This window comes from Aedes albopictus, chromosome 2, assembly GCF_035046485.1.
Source record: "Aedes albopictus strain Foshan chromosome 2, AalbF5, whole genome shotgun sequence".
Lineage (NCBI taxonomy): Eukaryota > Metazoa > Arthropoda > Insecta > Diptera > Culicidae > Aedes > Aedes albopictus.
The window spans coordinates 93,452,303-93,469,464 of NC_085137.1; the positions used below are offsets into that span (position 1 = coordinate 93,452,303).

A 17,162-nucleotide genomic window follows, 5' to 3' on the forward strand; every position below is an offset into this window, starting at 1 on the left:
GGATTCTTCCAGCAATTCCAGCAATTCAGGAAATTCGTCAGCAATACCTTCAGGAATTTTTCAGAAATTCCTCCAGGTACTCCTCCAGTAATTCCTCTAAAGATTCCTCCATGGATCTCTTCACAAATTCCTTCAAGCATTTCTCCAGAGATTTCTTCAGGAATTCTTTCGAGGATTTCTCTAGGAATTCCTCCAAAAATTTCGCTAGAAATTCTTCTAGGAATTTCTTCTTTTTTTCCAGAAATATAAAAATAATATAAATCTCCCAGAATTCCTCTGGAGATTCGTCTGTAAACTTACCCACTAATTTTTTCACGAATTCCTCTAGACCTAGAGATTCCTCCAGGAATTTCATCATGGATTTCTCCAGCAATTCCCACAGTAATACATCTAGGAATTCCTCCAGCCATTCTTCTAGGATTGTATCCAGAAATTTCTTCAGGAATTGCATCCTTCAGAAACTGTGTTAGCAATTCCTCTAGGATTCTTCCAGACATTTCTCCAGGAATTTCTCTCAAGATTCCATCAGGAATTGCTTCAGGAATTACTCCAGACATTTTTCCAGACATTCCCCCATGAATTTTCCCACGATTTTTTCCAGGGATTTTCCCATGGAGTCCTCCACAAAATCCTTCGAAGATTCCACCAGGAAATCCTCCAAGGATTCTTCCAGGAAATGTTCTATGGATTTCTTTAGAAATTATTCGGGAAGTTCTCCAGGAATACGCCATGAATTTATCAAGGGTTTCCCTTAGGTATTCCTCCAGATTACTCCACAAATTTCTTCAAGGATACCCCCAGGGATTTCTTCAGGAATTCCTTCGAGGATTTTACCAGGAATTCCGCTAGAAATTCCTCCAGAAATTTCTCAATAGATTTCGTTTAAAAATAGAAAAATAACAAAAAAAAATAGAAATCCTCCAGAATTTCTCTGGAGATTCCTTTAGAAATTTATCCAGTAATTTTTTTCAAGAATTCCTCTAGAGATTCTTCCAGCAATTCCCACAGGAATATCGCTAGGAATTCCTCCAGGCTTTCATCCAGGATTTTATCCAGGAAATTCTCCAGGAAATACACCAGAAATTTCATCAGGAATCCCTCCAGGAATTGCTCCTGGAGATCCTTCATAAATTATGTCAAGAATTCCTCTAGGAATTTCTTTGGGAAATCCTCTAAGGATTTCTCCAGGAATATTTCAGGAATTTTTTATGCTTTCCTCCAGACATTCCACCAGGGATTCGTCCAGGATTTGCTTCAGAGATTCATCCAAAGATTTCTCCAGGGATATTCCTAGAGATTCCTCCAGAGAATCCTCCCGAAATTCCTCCAAGGAAACCCTAGTGGAATTCCTCAAGGGAGTGTTTTCCGAAATTTCTCCAGCAATTCTTCCCAGGATTTTTTCCAGGGATTGAAGAAGAAATTTCCCCAGGAATTCTTGCTGGGTCTCATCCAAGAATTCCTTCAGGAATTACGACAGGAGTTTGTTCAGAAGTTTCTCCAGGCATTCCTCCAGGATTCTCTCTAGAGATCTCCCCAGGAATTGTTTCGGGGATTATTCCAGGAATTCCTTCAGGGATTTCTTGAAGAATTCCCCCAACTATTCCTCCTGAAATTTCTCAAAGATTTCCTCTAGGAATTTCTCAAGAGATTTCCTTTGATTTTTTTTTTAAGGATACCTCCCAGAATTTCTCCAGAATTTCCTACAATGAATCCTCCAGAAATTAATCTAGGATTTCTTCTAGAATTTCCTCATGAGATCTTTTCAGATATTTCTTTAGGTATTCCTCCCATAATTTATACAGGAATTCCTCCAGGTATACTTCTTCCAGGGATTCCTCCGGGAATTTCTCCAGGGATTCTACAGGGCTTCCTCCAGGCATTCCTGTAGGAATTGCTCCAGGAATTCCTCCAGGTGTTTCTTCAGTGATTTATCCAGAAAGTCTTCCGGGGATTGCTCCGGCAATTCTTCCAGGGATTTCTCCAGGAATTCCTTAAATGATTTCTTCAGAAATTTCTCTCAGGTTCTCTTCAAGAATTCATTTAGGAGTTCCTTCGAAAATTTCCGTAATCCTTCTATCATCTTTTAAGAGATGTACCCAAGAACTTCTCCAGGATTACCTAATCCCTTTTTTTTCAATACTTAAAGATTTTTTGAAGAATTTTTCCAGCGAATAGTATTGGAAGATAATTTGAAAAGGATTCATATAGGAACTAGGAAATTCTTAGTTAGTCCTCAAAAGAGTTCAGCTTTAATTTCTCATGAATGTTTTGTAGATATTAGCAAAAAAATAATCAAAGCAAAATAATTCACGAGTAAATAAAAATCCTTAATCTTCCAGGAATGAGTCGCCGCTACCAGAAACACGTTGATTAGTGTAGATCTTTTTTAACGTATTGTACAAAATATAACAGAGTGACTGCTAAAGGGTTAACTAATGATTTAGAATATAATGTTATTATATTCAATTTCACCGTATTGCGATTAGTTATAAAAGCTAGTATGTACTAATTTGTTAAGGGGGCCTGCCGAAAACGAAGCCTATAAAAGCAAATTTATTAGTCTGCTGAGCAGTAATTATTATAAGAAAAAAATCACGAATGGGGCAGTCATTAATTATACATAAATTATTAATATATATACATACATATATTACACTTGAAGATCCAATGCTGTGCTTTCCAGGGAAATCTTGGAAATTTTATGTGAACTTTCTATCGATTATTTTTGAAGAAGTTGAATACCAACTTTGAGGGTTCGAAAACCACAAAAACGTCAAAAAATTTAAGTTCTTTACTGGAACTTTACTGAATTTTACCGAACCACTGTGCGTAGCATCTTCAATGTTGTAATATAATCTTATCTATCGTGATCAGATTGTTTGTAGTATTTACGAGTTGTTTGGGTTCACCTTAAACCCCCTACCATAAAGATTGAACTATCTGTCCGTTATCTAGTGGGGTTTACTGACTCGCTTTATTACACACTATAGTCCACGTGCCTCTTATCTAGTCGAGTGGTCAATAGTATTTTGGTTCATTCAGTCAACCGTCGATTGGTTGTTCGGCGCATAAATGATCAGTATAGCGTACAATATCTTTGCCAACGGCGTTCAAAATGCTGGTCGAACCTCCAAGTATGCAGACACCAGCGAAAGCTCATTATCGCAAGCAATACCTGGCTGCCGTGATTGGTAAGTGGGGCTTTTATTTGGTAAACTATTCAAGTGCTTGTAACGAACGTTTGCGTTTGCCGTGCCGTTTGTAGCTGCTTTGGGCGCATTCTCGATTGGCACCATTTTCGGTTGGAGTGCTCCGGTTGAGCTCGGACTGTTGGACCACGAGGAAGCCGGATTCGAAATACGAGAATCTCAATTTGCCTGGGTGGTTTCGCTGATGAGCCTGGGAGGTGCAGTCATAAGCTTACCTGCTGGTCTGATTGTACCCACATTGGGTGCCAGGAATACATTATTGTTGTTTGTACTGCCAACGATGCTCGGTGAGATTGTAAAACGGATTTGGCGAGTCATAAATTCATAACTCCATTCCGGGGCCGCCTATATATGTATATCGTTGCAGGTTGGATTTGCATCATATGGGCGAATAATGTGGTAATGTTGTTGGCAGGTCGTACCCTGACCGGATTCGGGGCCGGTGCCTTCTGCATGGTCGTTCCGATCTACATAGGAGAAATCGCTTCCAAGGAGATCCGGGGAACCGTGGGGAGCTTCTTTCAGCAGATGATTAATTTGGGAATCGTGGCCACGTACGCTTTGGGGCTGATTCTGGATGTGTTTTGGCTCAGCGTTGCCTGCGGAGTTGTGCCGATTGTGTACGGTGTACTTTTTTTCTTCATGCCAAACACACCAACGTACTTGGTAAGTTTTGTCGCTGTACGTTGAACATTGCTTCCCAGGTTCTAACATACGGTCTGTGTAGATTCATAAAATAATGTGGAAGAAGTCTATATAAACTCAGTTTAAGTTTCAGATTCAAGTGAGTATGAGTATGAACAACAAGTCATTGCTCGGAACTTCTGAAATAGAGAAGAAAAACGTTAAATGTAGCATACCACTAGTTAACAACTACATATTTTCACTCACCAAACACTAGACGTACTTCTATAAGAGAACATTTTCACGAATTTTTTGCTTTAACTTCAAATTCTGACTTGCCTTGGAAAACCTTCTTACACTTAAAACCATCCCACCTCAGCTATGATAATTTTGCGCGTACAAGTTCTAACCACTATAAAACCCAATCAGTTTTAATATTCCAAAGGAATACCGTAGTAAGGCATCCCGTACAGTTTCCTAACCTAAGCTAACTAATTCACATCGTACTCCGGCAGGTTCATCAAGGGCAAGAGTCAAATGCCATCGCTGCAATCAAATGGTTACGCGGAATTCACGCTGATGTCACAACAGAAATCAACGAAATACGAAGCCAACAGCAGCGTAAGCCAGCCACCGTTGTCGCCGACGACGACGGCAACGATATTGACGGACACGGAAAGTGGCCCAGTTGGAAGCTTTTTCGTCAACCGGCAACGGTTCGAGCGCTAATCATCATGCTCGGTATTATGTTCTTCATGCAGGCTTCAGGTGTGAACGCGGTGCTGTTTTATTCGACATCAATATTCCAGGTACTTGTTAGCTGAGCGGTGATGGGTTGGGCACATTCCGTTTCGAGAGGTCAGGGGTTCTCAATTTATGTTATTCACATTTCAAAGGATCCATCCGAAGCAATCCAAAGTTCGGATTCCACTTGATGAACGAACTCAGAAGTTCAAGTTTGGTACAATTTCGGTTTCGTTGAACTTGATTCTCCAAAAAGTTACTCATGTATTGTTTATAAACTAGGAAGTATATGTACAAGCTTTAAACTTCTCTTCTTTAAAACGACATTAAAGTCGAGAAGAGGATACCGTGTAAATTAGCCATCTTCTTTAATAACGTAAAGATTCGACTGGAAAATTCTTGCAATTTTTACTGGTTCTCGCAGTCTAGGGGATCAGTTAGTTTTGTTCTGCCCGACGTTTTGGTACTTTGTGTTTAGCGGTTTACAACATTGAATCAACTCCACTTCCTCTATCGACTCGCCGTATACCCCGAGGATAATGTCATCGGAAAAGCCAACCAGCTTCACGTCCGATGGAAGTTTGAGCCTCAATACGGCGTCATACGCTGTGTGTCATAATACCAAGATAGACCCCTGAGGTACCCTCGCAGTGATGTTATAGCTTCTCTTGCCTTCCTCGGTGTCATAGATTAGCATCCTATTCTGAAAGTAGCTCTCCAGCATGGTTGTAGGTCATTTCCCAGAATCCCATTCCCCAGAATGCCGTTCCCCAGAATGCCACTCCCCAGAGTCCCATGCCCCAGAATAGGACATTCCCCAGAATCGTTTGTATTTATATTTTCAAATTGGTTTCGGGACAAAATTTGAGTAACTCTGATACGGTAGGTTGAGCAGTACTAAGCTTGTAGTTGCACTAGTGTTTGGCTACATATACCATTACTTAATTGATTGGTGGCTCGTAATAGTAGCTGCTGACTTCATCTGAGATTATCCCTTCTTTATGAAATTGGCTGTTATTTCTAGTTGATTTGTTGGAGAGCTCTTTGGCGGCCAAACTGCTTAACTTTATATAAGAGATTGTTCCTTCTTATCATCAAAGGCTGTTCTTTCTAGTTGCACTATTATCATACATGGTTAGAAGGAAAAAGATGACTGACTCTAGCTTTTTTTCGTACTCGGCGACACACTGTGCATGATACACTACCGCCATCTGTTGAGCGAGAAGCGCGAAAAACATTATTTTTTTGCTGGTTTCAGGTACCATTTTGACCAGTGAGTACCATTTTGACGCTAACTCAAATCACACTAAAACAGGTCAATACGAAATTGCGTCGAGTAAACCCTATTCACCTTTTTCGTAAATGTCTTAATAATGCAAACAAAGTTATTTTAATGTATCGGATTTGTATGGCATGTATAAGTTAAATGAATGGTATGAAATTTTCCATTAATGATTTTTGAGTGCCCATTGGAATAATTACATGTATGGTTGCATCCACCCAAAACATTTCGAAGGGAATTTGGTTACAAGGATGAAATCCAGTGTCTGGCATCCGAAAACCTTCACTAAGGCATTTGACAACTTGATTTACACAAAAGTATCATTTGTAGTAGAACTATTTTTACAAACCTATTCGTGTTATCGTACAATGGAATATATCGTTCATCATTTCCTTCTAACCACCTTTGCTGTTATGTAGTATATTGGCAGGCAAACGGCTTATTCTATAAAAGACTCCTCCTTCTTTTTACAATATGCTGTTCTTTCAAACTAAGTTGGATAGAAACGAAGGCACACTTTCAATTTACATAAGCACAAACTGTAACAAGTAAAAACCTAAACTGCTCTAAACTGTAACTGTAGCGCAGTAGTTTGGCGAATATACAGTTAAACTTTCCATCTATATGTTTTGCTTTTTCTAAAAATTCGCTGTTTTGTCTCCGATTGGTCCAAACAACATATTTGCAGCCTAATGTCCTTTGACCTAATGAGTTACCATCTTTTCTTTTTCATTTTTCATAGCACTGGTGTATAATTCAACTTCATGCAAAAATGTGGAACTCTACAAGTTAATGTACTGCTGAAACAGTCATTCCAAGGTGCGTCTAATAGAATGGCTGACTTTTTTTATCTGAAATTTACCTTCTTTAATCAACAGGCTGTTCTTTTGGGATATTTTGGAATTGAGATTTTCTTTTATTGGATGTTATTCAAAGTTGAATGATAAAATGACTGTCATTAGTTACCACTATTATAGAAATACAACCTTCTTTAAGTAAGGTTGCCGCATTTTTGTTTTTAACTCAATATACATTACATGAATTTTGAGATATACTAAAGAAAGTATCATTATATGAAAACCATTTCCATTTGAAAGTTATCTCATTCAACGATTTTCAATTTTCCTGGATGGAAGAGTGATTGACACCACGCTAAAGTGTTCTGGTCTTCCGCTGGAGTTCGGCTAAATCACCTTGAGCTTTAAAAACAAACAATTCACCAGAATTCTCATGGAACTTCTGATTCTCATATTTTTCTAAGGAATGTCCCATTCTGGGGAATAATTTTCTGGGGAATGTCCCATTCAGGGGAATGGATTTCTGGGGATTGGGTCATTCTGGGGAATTCCATTCTGGGAAATGTCGTTCTGGGGAACGGGTTTCTGGGGAATGACATACAATCCTCCAGCATTCGGCATAGGTAATCCGAAACTTCTAGGGTGTGTATGGCACATTCAATGATAGCCCATCAGACGACGTTGAATGTATTCTTCACGCCCAGCGTGACAACTGTGCAGTAGTTACAGCCTTAATAGCGTCCACCGTCGATCGACTCTTTTGGAAACCAAACTCGTTATCCGAGAGACAAGAGTCATCTGGTTTCTCAATACAGACCGTCAGTCTCGGCAGAATGATCTGCACTAACAGTTTCCCGGCGGTGTCCAGTAAACAGATAGGCAAGGCGGTTCCCAAGGGAGGGATTTGGGGTTTAACCCCTCCCGTTATCGATGTTCCATATACTAGACGCCCCTCCTCGTTTTGCCGAAATTAGGAAAATCCCATCCCTTGCCGCCTTTACTGTGCACGGGTCTGCAGATCAGTGTCTAAAAAATTCAGCCCAACGAGCACAAATGAACGAATGCAGTCTACCGCCAACATGACGCCGAGAATGAAAATGACAAAGAGAAATCAAGAAAAAGAGCGCGACGCCTCGTAGTGTAATCAACGGTAGTTGAAGTTCTGTTTTGATCTTCAGCCCGAGCTTGGTAAATATGAATTTGAATTTTTAAATTTGGAAATGAGTTTTTGTGATTTTAGGCTATTTAAAGCATGCAAATATCGATATATTGTTCTAATTCTAATTATTATGCTTGCACATTCACATGCAGTGCAGATAGGTCAGGTGGCTCCCCGGGTTTGGGCAGTAGAACCAATCTTTGTCATTTCGTACTCTTCGGAAATTCGCCTCCGAAGACGGGGGCCCATGGTCTTATGTCGTGGCGCGCGAACAACGTTCCCACGATTTTCTACAGCGTCCATGGTGAACGTTCTGAGGGTGCTGTGCTGACGCTCCCTTTATTTTGGTCATGACTACTCTGTAGGCATCACCCCAGGAGGTCGTGTTAGAAGCGTAGCCGAGATTATCGTAGCACGCTTACGCGCCTTAATATTTATTCAGTTCTGGTTTAGCCACTCTGTAAGTCTCACTTCGCTCCTTTCTACCCTCTTCGGTGCGAGCTCTTTGCATCCTCCTTCTAGCTTTGAAACAAAATGCGTAAGTTCTTCGATTTCTGGACATTTCCAGTATACCGCTTTGCGTCTATTCGTGGGTAGGGATCACCTTGGCTTTGCCGCGTCGGAGGCACGACATAGGGTTCGACTAGATCGTTGCTTCCATGAATAATCGCTTCACAAATGCCGGTTTATCGAAGCACATGGTCAGCCATCCTCGATGACTCTCGATGACCCTCGGCTGCGATTGTCTTCCAGCGTGTTCTACCCTGTATTGGAGCGCCAGGTGGTACGTATACTGTACGTATACCAATCATCGATCCTGCAGTCTGAGCCAGGGTTAAGATCCGAGCTTCAGAATCCGGGTCACAACGATGATGGACTCTGAACCTTTCCTACTGTAGGTTTTTGCCGCCTACGTTCGCGACATCCGCGTTCATTCTAGCGATCGTTTAGAGTGGGGTCGTTAGTCGCGTTAGTCGGGTTAGAGCGGCTACTCCACTCGACCGCCCAGGCGTTGAAGTCCGCATCGATGACCACAGGAGTCAATCCTACTAGTGCGCTTGACAGCGAATCTGTCGTAGACGAGAAATGGTCTATCGGCCACCTGGGAGGAGCATACCAGCTGTAGTAGTACACCACATTGATCCTGCGAATCCATCGTTTGACGTGAATAGTATTTCCTGAACCGGAAATCAACCGGTTTTACAGATCGTTTCTAGCCTAGCCTTATCCGCTATCTAGTTCCCGTTATCGAGAGGGATGCGATATGGGACAGATAGTAGGGCGATATCTGTACTTGACTCCGAGACTGACTGCCACAGTAGCTGCTGTTATGCCACACATTGGTTCAGGTTTAGATGTGTAACTTGCACAATCGTCGGACGTTTCATCCACTACGCGTTCTTAGACATTTGGGCCTATCCGTCCTGTGGCCCTTGTTCACGGTGCAAATTAGAAATTTTGGTGTCGAATGGCGATGTGGCCTTCTACTTTACTTCCTACAGAATGTTGCTCATATCGGGGCCTTTACACATCCACGACGTTTGTCCTTGCTCTATAAGCACTTGAAGCACGCCTGTGGCGGCTCATAAGTGCTGAGCGGGCATACTGACCAGCCAACTCTGATCTTCCCGACTGCAGTCACCTTGTTCACCTCCAAGACTGGAACCTTGGTCATGGCGATCTGGGTGCCTGCTGGGTCTTTTCGCAGGTGAATCGATGCACTTGGTGCATCTACCTCACACTGCTAGTTCAGGGTGGCTGCGAGCTCCTCGAAATCGGTGATTTCGTCCAGATTTTTACCTATGGGCTAGTATCTTGTAGGAGGTGACATCTGTAGACCTTTTCGGTACTGGCATCATCTCTCCAGTACCGGTGCGCCTGATGCTTGTTACATCCACGCCCAGCAGTGAGAAACGATTATCGCCTCGCATGACCCTCAGCCAGGGTGCAAAATGTTCAAAGACATTGCATTGGCTGAAAACAGCACGAGTTTGATTATTCCTGCACTCAATATTTTAAACACACATTTTCATTTCCGCTCTTCCTCTTCACACAGTCAGTCATTTCGTGGTCATTGAATATGAAGCCGGTCGAGAAACATCTTCAAAATTACCTACATTCATGGCCACGATTTCCACCAACAACACTCCACGAAAAACAAATGGGACAAGATCTGTGCAAAGCACGATTAAATGTAATCGAAACGTTAATATTTTAAAAGCAATTTAACTCTTTGTAACTTATTTACGAATATTCATTGACTTTCATTCAGTTGACAAACGGGTATGGAGCAGTGGACTATGAATATGCAGGCAAGTGAATGAAAATTGCCGCCCGGAACTTCAGCGCCTCTGCTCGAAAATTTTGCGCACTGCCCTCCAGTGATGGAAAACAGTGAGGAATGCAGCTGAGTAGACACAAACGCAAAGCTATCCTACTCGTGAACAACAGAAGCCAGAATATATTCGCACTTCCTTCACTCGCGAGCTGACGAAGCTGGTCGCACTCGTGATTGATTCGCGAAGCAGCTCTAAACATTTTTCAATTTTGTGAAAAAACGAATTTACACGGCCGACAGATTAACTTTTCAGGAACAATAAAGCACAAAACACTACTACTTATCTGATGGATAATTACTTGTTTTGCTATTAAAACCGCACTAAAATGCAATTCCCGCATCTCCACTTGTTCTTCGCGAATAAAAATTCATGAGTGTTTTTGTTTTTGTTTTGCTTCATACTCGTGAAGCAAGCGGGTGCGAATAAATCACACACGGCTTACTCTCGGCACCGTGAGTAAACCGTTTGTTGCTTTTACACTCGCGAGTTGACTCACGATGAGAGTGTTTCCATCTCTGCAGCACCTCGGCGTACGTATCCGCCTCCGTTTTGTAAACCAGCGCGTTGCTCCGTTCGCGCTTGCGGGCTGGTTTCACATTCCTCTGTCTTTTTTTTCAGCCGTAATTTAAAAGTTGTCTTTCTCTTGGTCCAGTTGTGCCCGTTTCTCTTAAGGTTGGCCTCCTGGGGTTTGGATACCCTGCCCCTTGCGCGCTTCGCAATTGACTTGGGAGCCTGGTTGCTCACACTTGCGGTCCCCTTCTTCCGCTTAGATTTTCCGTCCGTATCTATCGGGCGCTTCTTAGGCTACGTCTTCTCGGCAGGTATCGACCATGCAGCTCTAGCCGTAGGGCAGTTTGACCTCTCTGCTTTTTACCATAAAAGAGGAAGCTGTCCGGTTTGGGTGGACTGCTCCTCCCTGGACGCATCAGCCGCACTCCGCTCTTCTTGGTCAGAGCCAGTGATTTGCGGAGCTTCAGTAGGTGCCGTTTCAGGTACCTACATAGCGTGTAGCCTATCAGCTCGTCCAGTTGTTCGACAACTACCAACATCTTTAGTAGCCCGCTCCTGTTGCGGCTCAGCGGCTACGTGAGGTCCGCGCCAGTCATCCGCGCTTCCTCGGCCGATTCTGTGCTGCGTCTTGCTCCCCTGTTGAACATACTGCCACCTGATCGCTGGTGGGTATACCAGCACTTCGTAGTGGCGATCTCAGTGTAGTCCTCCTTGCGCGAACGGGTTCAACGCCGTTCCCTCTGTCGCTCCACCTTCGATCACATGGTTTTTAGATTTAGTAGTCATTTCTGTTGGTGGTTATTTATGCAAGCATGCACGCCACTCGAAGGTTGGCATTAGCACATACCCTTGGAGACTGAGCTCAGAGCCGGATCGGCACTAATCAGGAGTGTTTATCTGAACCTACTTCCACCCAGTTAAGGCATTGTCCAGTTAGAATCCGGACGCAGATAATCACATATATCTCAGAGGTGGAAGAACAAACTGAAAAGGTTAAGTCCTCAAAACAAAGATAATTTACTGTAGTTTCATGGAAAAATATCATTGAAATTATTTTATTTAATTTTTAATACATTTTCTCATTTTTTCCGTGATTACTTCCTTAAAAATCTGCAATTTTAACATCAACCCCTTCGGTGCATTTGTTTAACAATCGAGTCATCTCTGTAGTGTCCTGAGACCCTCTACCAGTCTGATTAGGATTCCAAAGAAACTTTGCCAAATATTTCTCTTCTTGCGAAATTAAGGGCTATTCAGTGAATTCCAAAGATGCGAAATTTGAGTGTTTTTTCGTTAATAAACACTATCCAGCAGTGATGACACCACTGCACATCTCAGGCTGTCGTGATAGCTCACCAAATTAGCTCAAAGCTCTACAGATCCCTTGTGTGCATTTTTGAAAAGCAGCACGCGATTCTTGAGATTGTCATCTTTGTACACATTTGGTGTCAAAATCGTGATGTGAGAAAACGATGTCCAGAGTTCGAACTTCCTGGCAAATCTTGGAATTCCAAGCAGATTTATCCATGAACATAAACTTCAACCTTCCTTGGACACTTCCTCATGGCATGGTTAACAACATCTGAGCACATCACACATAATGGTTTTGGAGATATTAATATTTTTCGCGACTGTCGTACCTGACCACCCTAAATTTTTAGCGTGTTTGTGCAGGATTTTTTTCCTTCGCATGTCTTCAATCTGAAATAATTTTTCACTCGTAGCAAGAAAATTGATGAAATTTTCACCATCAATAGAGGACTTGTTTATGATCAGACTGCAGTGAAAAAAATATGATTATGATCATTTAGAGCGTCACAATAAATTATCCTTTGCGTCCAGATTCTAACTGGACAATGCTTTAGTTGCCTAATCTGGGTACAGGTCAGGAACGTACTTGAAGGCCACACCACGGTTTCAAGGAATCGAAGACAGTGCCGAAATTTTAGCCCATATTTTGTCTCAACCCGAGCAAAGTTCAACAACAAAATTACAGCAAATCGAAAACATGTTTTGTATTCAGCAACAAATTGATGTCTCATTTTAATATCTGTTTATTTTTTTTATTTTTTAGTTTTTTTGTATGTATTTGTGAATTTTAACTTAATGCTAATTCTTCACACAAGGATATCAGTTTATCTTTACTTAATTTAATTTCAAATTTTGTTTTCAGTTTGCTGTCATTTTAAATTAATGCAAATGTTTAGTGTAAGAATAGTTTAAACTACTTAAAGTTAACTATTTAAAGTAATTCTAGGGATATATCATTGGTGAAATTATACTATTGTATTTATGATTTGATATCAACCCAAAAACTCTACATTTTACGATTTTTCATTTTTCTTGCGCTGATAACAAAAACAGTTATCAATTTTCTATCACCGATAGAAGGAATTGTTTTTAATTTGCTGTAACAGGAACATTTTTCTGCTCTCATTTTTGATGTTTTAACCGTTAAAACGACCAAAACGACAACAACATGAGTTATAAAAAATTGCAATATCACAACATCAAAAGTTGTTTTCAATTTGCTATCAGACTTTGCTCGGGAAGTCAGTGTCAACCGACCCTACTAAGAGGATAGAATGCCGTCGCTACTACCTCACTTGTGTGTAGTTACCTAAACGTGAACATAATTAGCTTTGTATATTTACCTAAATATTAATTTCATATTTCCCTTCCTGACTTCATTTTTAATAAATATCAATCGCTTTGTTGATGATCACGATGAGCCGAGTATATGGATGATGTTTTTACAGATCCCTCAGCAATGACATCATTTTTGGCGGATGTTTGCAAACTGCACATCCGGCAGACTTTTCCACAAAGCGTTCTAACAAACTTCTTTCAACATTTCTTATGACATTCTTACCGAGAACTGTAATATATTCATGATATTTTTGAAAGATGCCCTTATACTATCTTGCTGTGTACTCAGCTGATTATATTCCAAAATGTGTAGCAAATTCCATAAAAAGGTCATTGTAATGCTTCGCCAGATTACTGACAAGATATGTGATAAACTATTTACAGTCCTGGTGGAATCTCCAGAAAAATTCCCAGAGGTACACTCCCGTGCAAAAGTTTGGGGTCACCCCCTCAAAAACATGGAAATGTTTTTCGGTCATATCTCAGTCATCTTTCATTTAATCCACTCGTTCTTAGACTCTTTCGAAAGATAAAGAGTTAGATTTGATTCGTAGGTACTTTTTACAAATTTCATATGAAATTTTTAGTATGAAAAGTTTACCTAAACTTACATGTTTTTCCTAAATCTGTACGAAATATTGTTTTCCGTGTAGTTCAAAATTGGGTCGACCAAATTTCAAAATTAAAGTTGCATTAGAACCCTATTTCTATCCTCTTTGGGAGCCATTCATTAGATTTTAGCGGAAAAATTCATAGCATAATTTAAATGATCGAGTTAGGTTTACAAGTCACCGTGCAAAAGTTTGGGGTCATCCCTTAGTATGCTGCATCGTGCAAAAGTTTGGGGTCACCTTCCAAATGAAGTCTGAGTCGGATTTTTCTTCGGAAATATCTTTGATATTTGAATGGCAAGACACAAAAATGGTTATGAAATGTTCATAAACTAAGGTCTAGACAAATTTAAGGTAGAAACGGTATATAAAATCCATATTAAATCAGCAAAGTTCGTTAAATAAAGTGCGAAAGAGGATAGAAGTGAGATAAAAATGACTAATTCGTGAACTCTACCCTATATAACAGTAAGTGTTAAAACCACAAATATACCATTACCCCAAAATCCATAACAACGAATGACATTTCTCGGAATGTACTATTACATTCGAGATTTTGGGTTTTGGTGCAAAGCAAAGGGATAGTTTTTTTGAATATAGCATATTTATTAAAATAAAATATGTAACATTGCTGAAACTTATGGATTTTAGGGTTCACATGTATCGTTTTGATCTACGTTTGCCTTTTTTTCTAACTGATTGAAGGAATCATAGTTATAAGATAAACTATACAATACCTGTCACACTATCAAAGTTACCCGCATTATCAAAGTTACCAAGTTCATGCAGTTTAAATATTATGGTATAATCTGATGAACAATTCAAATCAAAATAAAATGAGGTATACCAGTATTGTGCGGTACCATTCTTGATTGTGTCTTATCTTAAATGTGATGTTGAGCAATTGAATGTAATGTATGTACAAATCAAGAATCTGACGATGGTTGGTTTTTGTACAATTTGTGCAGAAAAAAAACGAATACAGATCAATATTTTATCTGAAAAAAACAGCAAATTTTATATGTTTTTCACAAAATGCAGTTTATTAGCTTCAATTGCTTTTTTCAACACTTTTTTCAAAGTCAAATCGTTTTTGATCTGCAGCCAGTTGAAAGTGTACCGATTCTAAAGTGCCAGGTTTAACTGTGGTGATGTGCTAAGGGATGATGTGCTAGTTGAAGGTTTTTCGAATGGACATATTTTATAGATTTGTAGGGGATTCAATTTCGTCAGTTGACCCTAAAGTTTGGTTCATTTTCTGAAAACAGTTTATTGTGGGTTTAGCACTAAATTGATTTCCGGAAAAAACATCATTGATTTCCGCTGCCTTTCCTGTGCGGTCAACATAACGTCGGAAGTAGTGCGCTGTACAGTAAATCTGGTTTTCTATACAGCGCACTACTTCCGACGTAATATTTAACGCATAGGAAAGGCTGCGGAAGTCAATGAAGTTTTTTCGGAAACCAATTTGATGCTAACGCCACAATACTGATCTATCGATTAGTTACTCAACAGTCTATGATCAATTTCATTTTAAACCGAAATATTTGAAGAAAGAAAATTTTAGTCTCCTAATATGTATATTTTTTAAGCGTAGAAAACGTAAAACGATGAACCACTGGCTTCATTTTAATTTTGTCCGATTCCACCGGTACTCGTCAACGTCGCCTGGGTACCATTAGAAATTCACACTAACGAACGTACAATTTCCACTTTTTCAATTTTCGGCTACCCTTGTCACACACGAACACCTTCCCTGGAATACGGACGCAGGCAGCCAATGCCGTAGTTGAACCGGAACTGGCAACCATCATTATCGGAAGCATACAAGTCTTCGGAACGCTTCTGTCCTCGCTGGTGGTGGATCGACTGGGCCGGCGAGTGCTTCTGCTGACGTCGGGCAGCGCCATGTGCATCGGTGTTCTAACGCTGGGAGTTTACTTTCTGGTGCTTTCCAACGATGACCCAAGAAACCAGGTGACGGCTGACGGTGCCAGTAACCAGACCGGGTGGATTCCCATAGTGGCTCTGTGCCTGTACGTGACCCTTTTCGCTGTCGGATTTGGCCCGGTGCCGTGGCTTTTGCTGGGTGAAATATTCGCCTCGGAGGTGAAGGGACCGGCCAGTGCTTTGGCAAACATGACAAGCTTTGCGATGTCGTTCGTCCTGTCGCTGGTGTTCCCGCTGGTGCGGCAGGCCATCGGTAGTGGACCGATGTTTATAATTTTCTCCGTCTTTTGCGCTCTGGCGGTGGTGTTTGTTGCGTTAGTTGTACCGGAAACGAAAGGTAAGTCGCTGAATGAAATACAGAGTATGCTGGCAGGTTGACCTGGTGCTTGCACAATAAATTGAGTGCCAAACGTGTTTGCTGCTTCTGGAAAGAAATGTGACTGTTGCGTTTTGCTCGACATGGTCGATATTGGGTTTGGCGGTTATCAATTTATGAGTTGTACTTTGGGTATAAAGTTGATCAAATGAGATCAGAATGTTTCGTTACATTTCAATCACAACAAAGTTTACTTGTTAACATGATTCCATTTCAAAATATTAAACATGTTATTAAACATTGAATTTGTTCGTTAGGTGATGTAATAATAATTTCATTCACTATTAAGAGATACGTGTTTGTTATTTAAATGAACATCGGTGGCTGTGAAACGAATGAAGTGAAGAGCTAGGTACAAAGTGCCTACTGTTTACAAGACTGAACGCAACCTATAGTTAACTCTCCTAATGCAAACCTAGACCCAAACCGTGAGAGCTGTTGCCAATGTGACGCATTAGGAAGGTTAACATCTAAAAAGGAATTACCATCAGTGTACCACTTTCTTTTATTCCACTCCACACTAGAACACACATTTTCATTTCCACGACACTTCCGACAACTCACGAGTAGATGCCACCGTAGCGCAGCTATAACCTGAGCGTATACTTTGTCTTCAAAGCTGGAGGTAAAACCACAAAGCCACACCTTTCGGGTTGGAGCAACATTTGTGACATAGGCTGCTGCAAGGCGCATTGCATTGTGTGGTTGGTACACACGACAGAGGAGATGATAGCCATCCCGAGTTGTCTGCACTTCCCGAGTGGGTAGGTAAGTAAAGAACCACGTGTATGCAGTACACGTACAGTACATGTTCCCACTGGCTGTATAAAAGACGTCGTCGACGACAAGCCTTGCAGCTATGTGCCCGAAGAAGTACCGCAGTAATGAGCAGCAACGGCACAGGAAATGTCT

At 40.9% G+C, this 17,162-nt stretch overlaps 1 protein-coding gene across 2 annotated transcripts; it reads left to right on the plus strand.

Moving 5' to 3' along the window:
- The first annotated feature begins 3,037 nt into the window (after nucleotides 1–3,037).
- Nucleotides 3,038–16,277, plus strand: LOC109431821 (facilitated trehalose transporter Tret1). Of its 2 annotated transcripts, none has more exons than XM_062850071.1 (5): nucleotides 3,038–3,191; nucleotides 3,266–3,496; nucleotides 3,577–3,875; nucleotides 4,349–4,642; nucleotides 15,629–16,277. In XM_062850071.1, the coding sequence occupies exons 1-5, from the start codon at nucleotides 3,116–3,118 to the stop codon at nucleotides 16,250–16,252; spliced, it is 1,524 nt and encodes a 507-aa protein (XP_062706055.1). In that variant the 5' UTR covers nucleotides 3,038–3,115; the 3' UTR covers nucleotides 16,253–16,277. The 2 variants fall into 2 exon arrangements, with proteins under 2 accessions (XP_062706055.1, XP_029708512.2); XM_029852652.2 differs by having other exon boundaries at nucleotides 15,698–16,277.
- The last annotated feature ends 885 nt before the right edge of the window (nucleotides 16,278–17,162 follow it).